General features: G+C 36.0%; 1 protein-coding gene across 1 annotated transcript; it reads right to left on the bottom strand.

Moving 5' to 3' along the window:
* Window positions 1–1468: 1468 nt before the first annotated feature.
* LOC132730497 (monocarboxylate transporter 3-like) lies at window positions 1469–10595 on the bottom strand. The gene is made up of 5 exons (XM_060716486.1): window positions 10307–10595; window positions 5483–5626; window positions 4414–5208; window positions 3846–3896; window positions 1469–2534 (listed from the first exon to the last, which is right to left on the bottom strand). Exons 1-5 carry the CDS (start codon window positions 10512–10514, stop codon window positions 2389–2391), a joined length of 1344 nt encoding a protein of 447 aa, XP_060572469.1. The 5' UTR covers window positions 10515–10595; the 3' UTR covers window positions 1469–2388.
* Window positions 10596–15053: the final 4458 nt, after the last annotated feature.

The following is a 15053-nucleotide window of genomic DNA, read 5'->3' as shown; positions in this document are numbered from 1 at the left end:
TCCCAGGTATCGGTAACGTTCAATTTTTTAAAAAAGAGTGGGACAGTTTTTTTTTAATTTTGGTAGTCTTTATAAACCTATTTCATTATCAACCATTGGTCAATCACCATCAAAATAGTCAATATCTTAAGATATTTTACTATTTCGGCTCAAATAGATAGCGGAAAATGATCATCTGAACTCTCGTCTATCATTGAAATCCTCTTTCAGAAACCAACAGAAAAGGTCAGCATACTTCATCAATGGAAATCTGCAAAGATAGCCCTAATCTATAAAAAAAGGTGACAGGTCGAAGCCAGCAAGCTACAGAACCATTTCTCTGGCATATGTACTATGTAATACTGTAGAACACATTGTCGCTTCATTTATAACAAACCATTTTACAAACCTGATCTATCTATATAATCTCCAAAATAGCTTTTGAGAAAAAAATCCCGTGTGACTCAACTTATAATACTAACAAGCGATGTTCTTGTATCAGTCAATGGCAAGAAACTAGGAGACCCCATCCTCTTAGTCTTTAGAAAAGCTAAGGTGAGCCATGAAAAACCTCTATTGAAAATGCATAATTTATGACATAAGAAGTCAAAGACTTAAATGCTGTCGTGTGCAAGAGGGCGTGAGAGATGTTGCACTTATTCATTATCTTTAATGTGCAGACTCAATCAAGCCGAGTCTGCAATTTTGATGTGATTTTGCGGTGATTAATGCTTCCCAAGGATCACCCTTCTTCCAGTACGCCAAGAAACTTAGCAAATATTTTGATCAGTTTTGGGTGTACGTAATATTTACATAAACTATTTCCAATTTTCGCAAGCTATAATTTTTTTAACGAAATTCAAGGACAAGACAGCATAGATTCGTTTTATCATACGATTGGGTATCAGCGCAAGAGACAGTAACTTTAACGGTGACCTTACTGCACTTTAAAAATCTTATTTAATGATCTTTAAGGGATTGGTTGACCGGTATTAATATTTTATTGAACTATGTATAATTTCATGATGATACACAGTGACACTTAATACATGAATATAAAATAAACAGAAGAGTTTCACCGAATGTTTATGACAACATTATCGAGGACCTCCTCTATCCTTCGGGATCCAAAGTACTGACTGTAATGTAAATTTATGTCTTCAAAGTTGTTGAGGAAGGCGTGTACAAGAGTGCATAGTCCGAAGAGGTAATTCTAATTTACGCCATTTTCTTATATTATTAACATATTGTGCCGTGGATAGTAGCTTGCATGTACCACTACCTTCAATCGAACAGAGCCAGACATAAGTTCAATATCGTTGTGTTTGGAAACTTTTGAGGTTTCCATTTAGAATAGAAACATAATATTACAGTACTGTATAGCTTTCGTTATAACTGCTCCATCGGTATTTTATTGTTATTTTCCAAAGTTTTTCTGGAGATGTAATTACATACGAGTTTTTATGCCCCCCACCCCACTTAAAAGGCGGAGAGCATAATTTGATTGGGTGGTCCGCTTGTACGCCCGTCCTCCTCATTCGATCAATTTCTTAAGAAGATGTAAGTCGCAATCTGACTAAAATCAGCTCCTAATTAACGCTAAACTTGAGGATAAATCTAATTACATGTACTGGGAATTCAAGGATTATTTAGCCAAAGCAGCTACTGTTTTATTCTCTCGTATTCCTACGTGGCATTGAACCCAACATAATTTGTCTGACTTGTCTTTTAAAATATCATGAAATCGCAAATGGAGTTTCTTAAACATTACATGTATATCGGACTTTCCATTTCTAATTGATAATAACACGGAGAATGATTCTGAAAAAAAAAATCACAAATTTATTGCCATTATACTGTGAAATGTACGGACATGCTAAACAAACGGTTTTTTGCTTCTGAAGTAAATACGGTCAAGGTAACAGTCATGGTGTTTATGCAAAGTGACTTGCGTGATCTGCATGGGAAGGAAATCCAAAAAAAAAGACCGATCAAGTTAGCATTTTCTTTAATAACTTTTTTAATGTTTCATTATTTTTTCCATGGGTAAAAATCATATTTTGTTTATAAGGTAAAACAGCGTGTTTAAACATTGGAAAATTCCAGTTTGTATAATAATCCGTTTCTTATCAATAACTTAAAAAATAACACGTCTAAGTTTTTTTTAATCTTGCCAGTGAGATTGCCCATTGCCAGCAGACGACCCCATTATTTTTGATGTCGTTAATCAAGGTCACAGTGGACCGGACTTAAAATATCCCGAGATTTATTTAACTCGGTAGGAACATTGCCCAGTGGTCAGTGGATGATTCCTACGGGTTATGAGGTCATTAGGTCAATGTCACACTGACGCCTGAAACCCTTGGCTAATCAATAACTAGACCTTCCGCAGTTATAGGGTAATGGAACTTATTGTTCATTATTATCAATGAACTTTGTTTCACATGTTTCTTGCTCCGTATCACTTTTGGCCTTTGGCACATCTTCACGGCCGAAAGGTTTTCGAACAAACAGGAGCACTGCACCTAAACACGACGAAATTAGCAAACAACAACCTGTAAAATATACAACAACCAATTAACATGTTAAAAATGAACCCAAATTATAAATGACAAGTACAGCCCACATTTATTGTTTTCGATACAAATGTAGCTTGTGGGTAGGACGTTACGACCATACAATCGTATTTCTTTACGTTATATTCCGTCAAGTATCAATTTGCGAAGGGTACCGATTGACATAACATACATTTCCAAATAAAATGCGTTCTCGTCTAGAAGCTCAGACAAACATTATATTTACAAGATATACAATGTAAAGGCTATAAAAATATAACGGTATAACAATAGCTGTCAAAGGAGACAGCAAAGCTCGACTAATTAAATACAGGACGCAGTAAGGAAGACAAAACTATGAAAGAAAAACCAATTATGATATAAATATATTTCTTCTTATGACAATAAGTTATAGTTGTAAACATGAATTCCAAATTCAAGGGGGTATAATTCTGTAAAAAAGTCACACTTCAGTTAAGGACATTGTCACACAACATGTGTGTAATGATAAGAAATATATATTTAAAGTTTGAAGAAGATATCTTAAAAAGTAAAGAAGTTATCATATTTCTTAAAGAAAATACTAAGTTCAAAGGGAGATAATCTGAAAATATTGCTACAATTGTTATGAACATTGTCACATAAGATCTGGTTAATGATAAGGAATATGTATTTGAAGTTTTAGGTAGATACCTTTCAAATTAAAGAAGTTAAAGTTAAAAATAACATTTTTCAAATAAAAGGGGAGATAAGTATGAAAATATTTGCGCCAGAGTTATGAACCTTGTCGCATAAGATGTGGTTGATAGTAAGGAAAATTTATTTGAAGTATGAAGTTGAGCGATTAAGAAATAAAGAAGTAACAGTAAAAATATTTTTAAGGAAAATTCTAAATTCAAGGGGAGATAAATCTGAAAATATTGGCGCTAGAGTTATAAACCTTGTCACATATGATGTGATTGATGATAAGGAACAGATATTTGAAGTTTGAAGTTGATACCTTAAGAAATGAAAAAGTTAATACGGTAAAAAAAATATTTTTTTAAGGAAAATTCTAAGTTCAAGGGGAGATAAATCTGAAAATATTGGTGCTAGAGTTATGAACCTTGTCACATAAGATGTGGTTGATGATAAGGAACAGATATTTGACGTTGATACCTTAAGAAATGAAAAAGTTATGGTGAAAATACTTTACAGCACCAAAACTTTAATCTGAAATCTGGAAGCGGACGCCACAGTTCTCCATATACTTCGTATAGTCGAACTAAAAATGTGTAAGAAATTAATTTTGGAAGACACTTCTGTACACACCTGCTGTAATAAATGTCTGTTCATATGTTCCTCCAATGTCTACAAGTGCACCTAAAATATCAAAATATTTTTGTAAAGTGTACAAATGATATCGACACATATCATGCAGTAAGAAGTTCAGCGTTAAATTTGAAATAGGTCAGTATATCGAAACTAAACAGAGATCTGTTTTTATATCTACTGTCATCCAATATTGCGAACACCGATCGAGTCCACCTATCAACACAAAATAGTTTGGGTTCGAGCCTTACAAAGGTAACAACAATTTAATAATTTGTTGCTTTTAACTTTGTTAGAAAATTACATGTATTAGTTCTTTTACTACGTTCCTTTGTATGAAACTTGCAGAATATTTGAGGTAAAGATATTACGAAATTTATTACATTGTCTTTATGCTCACACACACACACACGCACGCACGCACGCAAACACACGCACGCACGCACACACACACACACACACACACACATCATATAAGCGTTAAAGGACTTCAAATAAGATTAGTTTTTCAGAAAATTATGAAGGTGAATGCGTTTTTAATATTAGTTTATCTTTGTCAATTGTTTACCTGCGAAAACAGGACCAATGATTGCACCACCACCACCGAAGAAGAATTGTAAACCGACAGCAGACGATATGTAGTTGATACCGACAAACTTCACGTGCACCCCAGACGAAACAACGAAGCAACAACCATAAAAAAGTCCTACACAGCTAACATAGACAACATGTCCTGTATAATTATCCGCGATAAATGGGTACACTACAGTTGCTGAACCAAATAAAGCTATAGAAACAGAGTATATGATAACGTCATCAATTTTATGTGTGTTTGCCACAATCCCCGTTAACACCCGACTTACAGCCGAGATAATGCCGATCAGAGCAACAAGAAATGCTGTTTTAGCTCCGCTTTCACCTTTTGATTCTATATAATGCGGCAAATGAAGATATACAAGAAAAGATCCAATAGCATATATGAAGAACGATATGCACATAAGTATGACTCCGCGATTAGCCAACACGGCAAAATATGTGCGTAACACCGAGATAGAAGGCGTTTTACCAAATTTGTCTTCTGATGAAATTTTGTCTTTATGCCTCTCTGATTTAGTAAGTCGCTCCAGCTGACTGGGGAAACACAACATACCGCATGTGATAATATTAGCTGACATCGCTGCCAGAATGATGAAGAAACCTTCGGAACCATAGTGTTCACGTGCAGCTTGCATGAGTGGAGCGAGTACAAATACACCAATGCCAACACCTGACATACAAATACCCAGAGCGAAATCCCGCCTTTTCTCAAAATTGAAGCCTATTACAACCAAGCTTGCTGTGCAGCCAAGTCCAGCTCCCATACCTTAAAAAAGAAATTTCCAAAGGTTAACATTTACGGATGACGATATTCCAGATATTCATATAACAGATATTTAAAGCTATTCATAGAAGAGATGACGAAGAATTTTGTAAAATATATGTGCTTGTTAAATTCAAAGTTTTAAAAATCTTTCTTAACTGATCCTAATTATAAATGCCTACTCCATAGCATATACAGATTACAATCTCAAATTCTTGTAAGAAAAGGGCATGCCTAATAGCTTATTAGGCAGTAAATGTAAAATCCTAACAGTAACCTCCAATGATTCCACATGTAAATATAGCAATTCTTATGTTTGTTGCAAATGCCGTTGATAGGTAACCGATGATAAAGAAGACGCCTGACAACATTATTGCTACCCTGCAGCTGAACCTGTCAACAACAGCACTCGATACTGGACCTGAAAAATAGCTAACATTTTAGTTATCACATAAATAGGAACGAAATATAGATTACTTGTATCATAGTTTGGGGACCTTTCTGTTGAAAATGTGTCAGAGTTAAATCGTATACCTATACATCACGGTGCATATCCATATCGGTACCCTCTTTGCGAAATCTACTCAAACGGTACCCTCTTTGCACATGCACAGGTCATTATCTGCTAAAAACAAACCATCGATGGATAACAATCCAGTAAAATTTCATTGTAATAAGGAAAGGAGGTATGACACTTAGAAAACATGTTTACCACGGAACACTAGAATGTTTTATTTATGTGCTGTAAATGTAAATCCTATAAGGAATGAAGAAGTTGGAAGTAAAAAATACCAATTTCTCGAAAAAGTTCAAGGGGGGCATAAATCTGAAAATAGTTTTGCTAGAGTATTGAACCTCCTCACATATGTTGAGTGATAATAAGAAACATACATATTATAAGTTTGAAGCAGATACATTAAGAAATAAAGAAGTTGTTAAAAAAAAAAAACATTTTTTTCATGAAAATTCTAAGTTCAAGGGAGGTAATTCTGATTTTTTTCTAGTGTTGAAAACCTTGTCACATATGATGTGGTTGATGACCAGAGACTAGTATTTAAAGTTTGAAGTAAATACCTTAAGAAATAAAGAACTTATAGTGAAAAAGCGTAAAAACTGGAATCTGAAATCTTGAAATTCAGTCTATTTGTTGCCATATCAATCAGAAAAAATGTGCATAATCTCCAGACTGCCATCTACCCATATTTAAAGTTTCATAAAAATATTTTCAGTACTTTTTACGTTATCACTGGGTCCAGTTTATGTGTTAAATATGCCAAATTTTCAGTCTATTTGTTGCCATAGCAACCAGAATCTTCAACAAAGGAAGAAAAGAAAAAGACCTGCATAATCTCTATGCTACCTATCCATATATCAAGTTTCATAAAAATATTTTAAGTACTTTTTACGTTATCACTGGATCCAGTTTATGTGTTAAATTTGCCATATTTTCAGTCTATTTGTTGCCATAGCAACCGGAATTTTCAAACAGGAAGAATAGAAAAAGACGTGCATAATCTCCATACTGCCATCCATCCATATATCAAGTTTCATAAAAATATTTTCAGTACTTTTAAGTTATCGCGGGATTCAGTTTTGACGGGAGGGCTTTTGTCCGGGAGGGCTTTTGTCCGTTTCCCGTATTTATCTGTTAAAGTGATCCCTCGGAAGCATTAATCACACAACAAAATAACATAAGAATTGCAGACTCGGTTTGATTGAGTCTGTACATGAGGGATAATGAATACGTGCAACATCCCTCACGCCCCCTAGCACCGGCTTGAGCGGTACTCAATTCTCAACACGTAATAGTGCTGGCATCAATAATCCCGAAGGACCAGAAACAACACTTAAGTGAAGTACGGGGCAACTTTTTACAGCTGCCACACAGCACTTGACACCTGCTGTTGTGAAGTATAAAAATCTGGAAACAAAGTGATCCATCGGAAGCATTAATCACAACAAAATTACAAGAGAATTGCAGACTCGGTTTGATTGAGTCTGTACATGAGGGATAATGAATACGTGCAACATCCCTCACGCCCCCTAGCACCGGCTTGAGCGGTACTCAATTCTCAACACGTAATAGTGCCGGCATCAATGATCCCGAAGGACCAGAAAAATATAACAACACTGAAGTGAAGTACGGGGAAACTTTTTACAGCTGCCACACAGCACTTGACACCTGCTTTTGTGAAGTATAAAAATCTGGAAACAAAGTGATCCCTCGAAAGCATTTATCACAACAAAATTACATAAGAATTGCAGACTCGGTTTGAAGCCCACTAAAATGACAGGTTTCAAAGGTCTAGCTGCACTGGATTAACAAAAGTATAAGGCGTCAAATTAAGAAAAGAAATAAGATACTTCAAATGGTGGAAAGCAATCCATGTATTTCGTTTAAACATGATTTCAAGAGTCACAAAACTAGTTTTTTAGGATAAACATGAGATACTTTTATGACAAACTACAGTGCCAAGATAGTCCTGAAAACGTCCTTTCAGCTCAAAATATGTACAGAAAGTCTTCCCTCTTACCATATATCGAGCAGGATTCTCAGTATATACCTAACTGCAAGAAAATGGTCATGACCAAAAAAGTATTTCTCCAAAGACATCGACAAGGTTAATCACCAGAACCTCCAATATGGTTTTCAATGATCGATGCACCACATAACAATGAGTCTTTCCTGATAGAGACAAATCTGACCTTACAATCTGACCTTGTAAAGGTCAAAATAAAGAAAATCAGTATCCCTGAAGAACGCCCAAAAGGGCTTAATTAAAAATGTTGCAGGTTCGGGTTGATTGGCCCTATCCGTGGACGGAAGTGATATTTGCAAGGTACCACCAAAATCCTCTAGTACCGGCTTAAGCAAAATTCAACATTCAAACAAAATAAAATGCAATTTTGATAAGGGAAATTATAGATCCTGTATATCACTGATAATGCGTCTAAAGATAAATTTAAAAAGCAGGCAAAAACATGATGGAACAGTATTCAAGTAGGACTATTGGAACCACCCATCCAGAAAAAGATCAAAATAGAACGAACGTAAACACCACAAACATGCACACAAATGTCGTGCTAAACGTTCTTAAATGATATTTTTTTATTAAATGTACAAGGCGACTTTTTACACATGGCACAAATAACACTTATGTGACTGTAAAATAGAGGAAAAAAGAATTATTGAAGAACGCACAGAACGGCAAAATTAAAAATATTGCAAACTCGGTTTGATTAAGCTGTTTATGGACGATAGTTAAACTTCAGACGAAATGCCTGTAACTTCCGAAGTCCCAAATGGCTCTGACCTTAGATCGATTTATTTTCGTCATTATATTAAAGAACTGACTGAAAATGTACTCTCAAAGGTCAGGTAATTCGCCAACGACATTGCTTTTTATTACTCACTGCAAAAATATCCTCCAACAATATTTTCACAGATTACAAGTATAGGAAAGTTTATAGGATATGTATTTAATCCCATAAATGCACTGTTCTTAGGTATCACAAGTAAAGAAATCTTTTTACATCTCAGTACAAAGCCTTAGTCAGCCCTCAGATAGAATATACTACCTATTTATCCAACAAAATATTCACTAGGTTGAAATGGTACAGCGTCGAATCGCACGCTTTGTTAAGGACTTACCACTATACGGCAATGTCACAGACGAGCTAGGTCAGGTGGGATGGCGCACATTAAAATAGGAGATATTAAGAAGAGCTCATTATATTTTACATATACTGCATGGACTGGTTGCTATACCCGTACCAAAATATTTGAAATCCCAGAATAGACAAACAAGACATATGCACCAGAGACCAATTATCCCCTACATTTGTATTTCCTATAACATTATAAGTATTCGTTCTCTCCTGCTAACATCATACGTTGGAACTTCCTTCCATGAGAAATTGTGCAAGCCCAAGAAAATTTTAAGCAGAATATCACGGTGATAGGGCGTTTACCACAACTTTTCCGCGCAACGTCAAAATATCATACTTCTGGCCGAGACACCGTATATTTCTGGTCAAAATATAAATGGCGGGATAACCAAATTGCATGTAATAGCTTACAAAATATCTTACAGCTGGGCATTGCAAAATTATTCCAATTGTTTAAGTACTCCATCGAATTTTTGAAACAATCTATCGTTAATCTAGCACAACACAATTCACAAAAAATTACATACTTCGAAGAAATAGTGTTTACAAAAGATCGTGTCTACCTCAACATGACTCGTACTTGTCACAAAAACATGTGTTAAAACGACGATGTATTTGTTCTATGACCTTACGAGCTCATGTTTATATTATGGTTAGGCATAAATTCAAGTTCCATACAAAATTGTGTGTTTCTATTGTAAATTTTAGGGAATAAATTTTGTAAAAAAGCCTATTGACTCGAATATTGGAGCACCGTACAACACTGAATTCAAACACCGCATTCTTTTCCGTTTGACCGATAAATACTGGAACCGTTTTCATTTGCACCATACTTTATAAGTTACTGTTAATTTAGCTGCTGTTATGTTATGTTGCTGTTATCAAATGTTTTTTTATGGACAACTTCTGAAGGTCTGGTCTATATAAATAATACCAGTTAATGGATGGAGTACTTATTAAACAATTGGAATAATTTTGCAATGTTCAGCAGAAACATATTTTGTAAGCTATTACCTGCAATTTGGTTATCCCGCCATTAGTATTTTGTCCAGAAATATACGGTGTCTCGGTCAGAAGGATGGTATTTTGACGTTGCGCGGAAAAGTTGTGGTAAACGCCCTATCACCGTGAATATGGCCAAAGTTGCATTAAACACTTTAAATAGTACGATTAACCTGTCTCTAAAGTCATCTGTTATCTATACAATTTACCTTTACTTAACACTGTTAACTGCAATTCGTACGTACAAATATATGTGAATTACGTATATTCACCTGCACTTTAATATAAATATATATTAAAAAATAATTTTGAATTTCAAATCGGGTCAAATATTTACATACAAGGACGCAAGTGTAAAAAAAGGCTAGACGTTAGACACCCTTACAATATGAATAAATTACACACAAATCTTAGTTCAAAATATTCTTACCTCCAAGCAAGAGAAAAGCAGAATGCAAAGATCCTACCCATGCCGTCAACGACACACTTTCTTCGTATCTCTCGAGCAATACAGAATGAATCACGCCGACGGAATTAACCAATCCTCCAATCAGAAAGTAAGAGCTAAAACTTGCAAACAAAACAACCCATGACCAGCCACGGTCAGGCTCGGTCAACACTCTGCGCGCATTTATCATTTGCAATTGTAATGCACTATACAGTTTGTATTAAACATGAAAGTACACAAAAATATCTCTTACATCCGTTATGTATACAAACACAACACACGACTGAATGTACTACATGTAACTTAATGAAATTTGAGTACGTCATGTTAGTCGTCAATAGCCTGTGTATGCACATAGAAAGGTCATAATAGACTGGTAGTTTTTATTTGTTTATCTTCACTTTTATTTACTACATGAATGATAAAACATGCTTTGAGTGAATGACCTTCATACATTGTTTGCGATACCAGACTGTGTCATTTCATAAGTATAGAACAGTTATTAATTACTAGTATAGGAAATCAAATCTGAAAAATAGTTTGCTGTTGGGTGTTATAGTACATGTATAAGGATATAAGCTAGTAGACTACAACAAGAACACCGAGACGCTGGCGAGACATGTTGCTGAGCATGCCAATATGTTAATATTTACAAACTAACCTACTACATCTCCCTTCTTTTGAAAGAAAAAAATAAATTAAATTTTTTTTTCTTGAATATCTATCTTTTCTGCAAAAAAAAAGTTAAACCGATTAATAGAAATTAAAACTTTTAGGCAGAAATAATACTTATATTGAGACGGTGTGCAGAACACAAGTTTGGACTTCCTACGACCCGCTCTAGGAATTCATTGATTTATATAGATTAATGTAGGAGTTTTTGTATTCAGTCGGTATTTTTGAACTGGAAGAAGGAAATAAAACTACTTGGCATAAATATTAACCATAATGAGACGATGTGCAGACCGCAGGTTTGACTATTCTTAGATCATGTTCAAAATTACACTTAGTCATTTTGTTTCACTATCAAAATTTTGTGTCCGCTCTGTTCTTTTAAACCGATAGTAGGAAATTACGTCTATTTGGAATAAATATTTATATTACTGTGATGATTTGCAGAGCGCAGTTTTGGAGTACCTCAGGTCAAGGTCAAGGTCACACAGACTCATTCAAAATAATTATATATGTGTATATATTACAAAGTGAGATTACAATGTATGAATTTATTAATATGTTTCTTCAGAATATATATGTGTTTACTTCCTTTTCCCCCAAAATCTATTACTTTATAATGTTTTATCTATCCAACTTTATGTTAAACTGATGTTACTTAAGATAGGGAAATTCACTAAATAACTTAGATATGAGGCATATAAAATGTCAATGGTAATGTAAGGTAAGCAACCTTTTGTAGCCGTCCGGTTAGCTCAAAAGCTAGAGCGTTAGACTGTTAATCGGCGACCCGGGCTGTGAATGATCATGAATTACTTTCTACGGTCATTCGCACTGTACCTCTACTCTTGCTTGTACACAATTAATCAGTTCCTTGCGAAAGTGAAGGCAACTAGTACTGGTAAACTGTTTGACAGCCTGCCTAGGAACGATGCGGTGGCTGTACTGGGCTCTGGTAAATTCAGTGTAGCTTATTACTGTGATCCGGAGTGAAAACTACCACCACCACCACCGCATGGAGATAATCACCATCCTGAACTTCGCTTCAAAATTAGCTTTATAAGGCATGAGTGGTAACAAGTCTGGGGTCTGTACTTCACTGGGAAAGCTGTAGCATATATAATTGTCACTAAGCATAGCATAGCTCTATGGCAATTATCATTTTAGATCTTATTATTGATAATTGAAATAAAAGATGTTGTTTAAGCGTTATCCACTCCTACTGAAAAAGGAATAAATGATATAACCCGTTCTAAAGATACCAACTATCACTTTTGACATACTTAAATAGATGTAATTCAATATACCATACAGCAATGACACGCATTATGTTGTAAGTATAAATATTCGAAGGAAACGAGACCGAAACATTGGGCAAGATTGTTTTATTTCACTGCACATTCATAGTTATCTTTCTAAAATAAATTGGGAGTCTGAAAATGGACCAACTATTCACATAGAAAAACAGATGGCATACCGTCAACGACATGCTTTTCTCGTAGTTTTTACGGGAAATGCCGAGAAAGAAACCAACAACTTTCAGGCTAGGTCAACATAGCACATATTCATTTCCGTAATAGATTTGTTAAATCGAATTTATCAAGCATTGTGGCCCTGTTATATGTCACAACGACGCTTAAAGTCGCACATGCCGCTAAATATCGCATTATTGTCACTAAATGTCGCAACCGCCGCTAAATGTCTCAAATTATTTTGCCGTTAAAAGTTGCAATGATGACGTTAAATGTCACCATATCCCCTTACCGTTCAATGTCACAACACTACAATTCAATGTTACAATATCTAAATTCATGTTAAACAACTGGAACGAGGATTGATCAAAAAGTTCTTGGCCCGATGAGAACTTACTTTTCTATATAATCGGCCTCTACATCAGTGCACTTTGCCCACCAGTGATCCAACTTGTTTAAGCCTTCAAAATAGAACTATCTATTTTGGTCCTCAAAGAACTCATTGACCGCCTTCATGACACCTTCATTGCTTCCAAAAGATCTACCACGAAGCTCAGTTTCGGAAACAGGTAGAAGTAAGAGGGGGCCAAGTCCGGAGAATATGGGGGATGGGGATGAATTTAAAAGCCGCAGTCAGTTGCAGCAACCATCGCAACTTGGGATGTGTGAGGTGGCGCTTTGTCGTGCAGGAGCAGAACGCCTTGAGTCAGTTTGTCCCTTCTTATACGCGCGATTTCTTGACACAGACGTCTACATAGTACATACCGTTTATGGTTCGACCTTGCTCAAGATAGTGAATCATGATTATCCCTTGACTATCCCAAAACATCGAAGCCATCATCTTCCCTGATGATGACACCCTTTCGGATTTCTTCGGAGGGGGTGAGCCAGGATGCATCCACTGCATGCTCTGTTTTTTGGATTCTGGATCCATACTTCATCGTGAGTTACGATCCGGTAGATAAAATCAGGTTCATCCTGGTAGCTTGAAATATCAAGCCTGGTCCGTTTCTGGTCGTCAGTTAACTGTCTTGGGACCCATCTAACGGAAACCTTTGACCTGCCATAGACATCAGTCAGAATTGCCTAAACTGAACCAAAGCTTATACCCACTTCCCTAGCAATGCTTCACAGGTCTCGCCTTTTGTCGCACATGACTAGATCGTGCACAGCTTCGTCCAGTTTCATCGCTGGTGGCCTCTTTTGGCTGCCCAGGCCGCTCATCATCTCAAATGCTCTTCCTGTCCCTCTTCAGCAGCCCATTTTTGCCGGGTTGCACTGGTGCAAAACCCGGGTTATAGTATGGTGAATGTTGGGCGGCGGGCGGGCGGGAGGGCGGGGAAAATCTTTTGTAACAGTTTTCTCAGCAACTACTTATCACAGCCTTTTGATATTTGGTATACAGCATCAACACATGGTCCCATACTGTGGGATTCGATTTCAGGTCTGTCGCTCATCTACTTCCTGTTTGTCGACTTAGTAAAATTTTCTACATTAATGGTCAATAGTCGGAAATTTTCGTAACAGTTTTCTCAGCAACTACTAATCATAGCCTTTTGATATTTGGTGTACAGCATTAACACATGGTCCCATACTGTGGGATTCGATTTCAGGTCTGTCGCTCATCCACTTCCTGTAAGCTGACTTAGTTAAATTTTCAACATTAATGGTCAATAGTAGGAAATTTTCGTAACAGTTTCCTCAGCAACTACTTATCACAGCCTTTTAATATTTGGTATACAGCATTAACACATGGCCCCATACTGTAGGATTCGATTTTAGGTCTGTCGCTCATCTACTTCCTGTTTGCTGACTTAGTTAAATTTTCAACATTAATGGTCAATAGTAGGAAATGTTCGTAACAGTTTTCTCAGCAACTACTTATCACAGCCTTTTGATATTTGGTATACAGCATCAACACATGGTCCCATACTGTGGGATCAGATTTCAGGTCTGTCGCTCATCTGCTTCCTGTTTGCCGACTTAGTAAAATTTTCTACATTAATGGTCAATAGTAGGAAATTTTCGTAACAGTTTTCTCAGCAACTACTAATCATAGCCTTTTGATATTTGGTGTACAGCATCAACACATGGTCCCATACTGTGGGATTCGATTTCAGGTCTGTCGCTCATCTACTTCCTGTTTGCTGACTTAGTTAAATTTTCAACATTAATGGTCAATAGTAGGAAATTTTCGTAACAGTTTTCTCAGCAACTACTTATCACAGCCTTTTGATATTTGGTATACAGCATCAACACATGGTCCCATACTGTAGGATTAGATTTCAGGTCTGTCGCTCATCTGCTTCCTGTTTGCCTTCTTAGTTAAATTTTCTAGATTAATGGTCAATAGTAGGAAATTTTCATAACAGTTTTCTTAGCAACTACTTATCACAGCCTTTTGATATTTTGTATACAGCATCAACACATGGTCCAATACTGTGGGATTCGATTTCAGGTATGTCGCTCATCCACTTCCTGTTTGCCGACTTAGTTAACTTTTCAACATTAATGGTCAACAATAGGAAATTTTCGTTACAGTTTTCTTGGCAACTATATATCACAGCCTTTTGATATTTGATATA

Source organism: Ruditapes philippinarum, unplaced genomic scaffold (genome assembly GCF_026571515.1).
Source record: "Ruditapes philippinarum isolate M1 unplaced genomic scaffold, ASM2657151v2 ctg5_1_1_1_1, whole genome shotgun sequence".
Taxonomy (NCBI): domain Eukaryota; kingdom Metazoa; phylum Mollusca; class Bivalvia; order Venerida; family Veneridae; genus Ruditapes; species Ruditapes philippinarum.
This window is presented reverse-complemented; position numbering and strand designations above follow the sequence as displayed.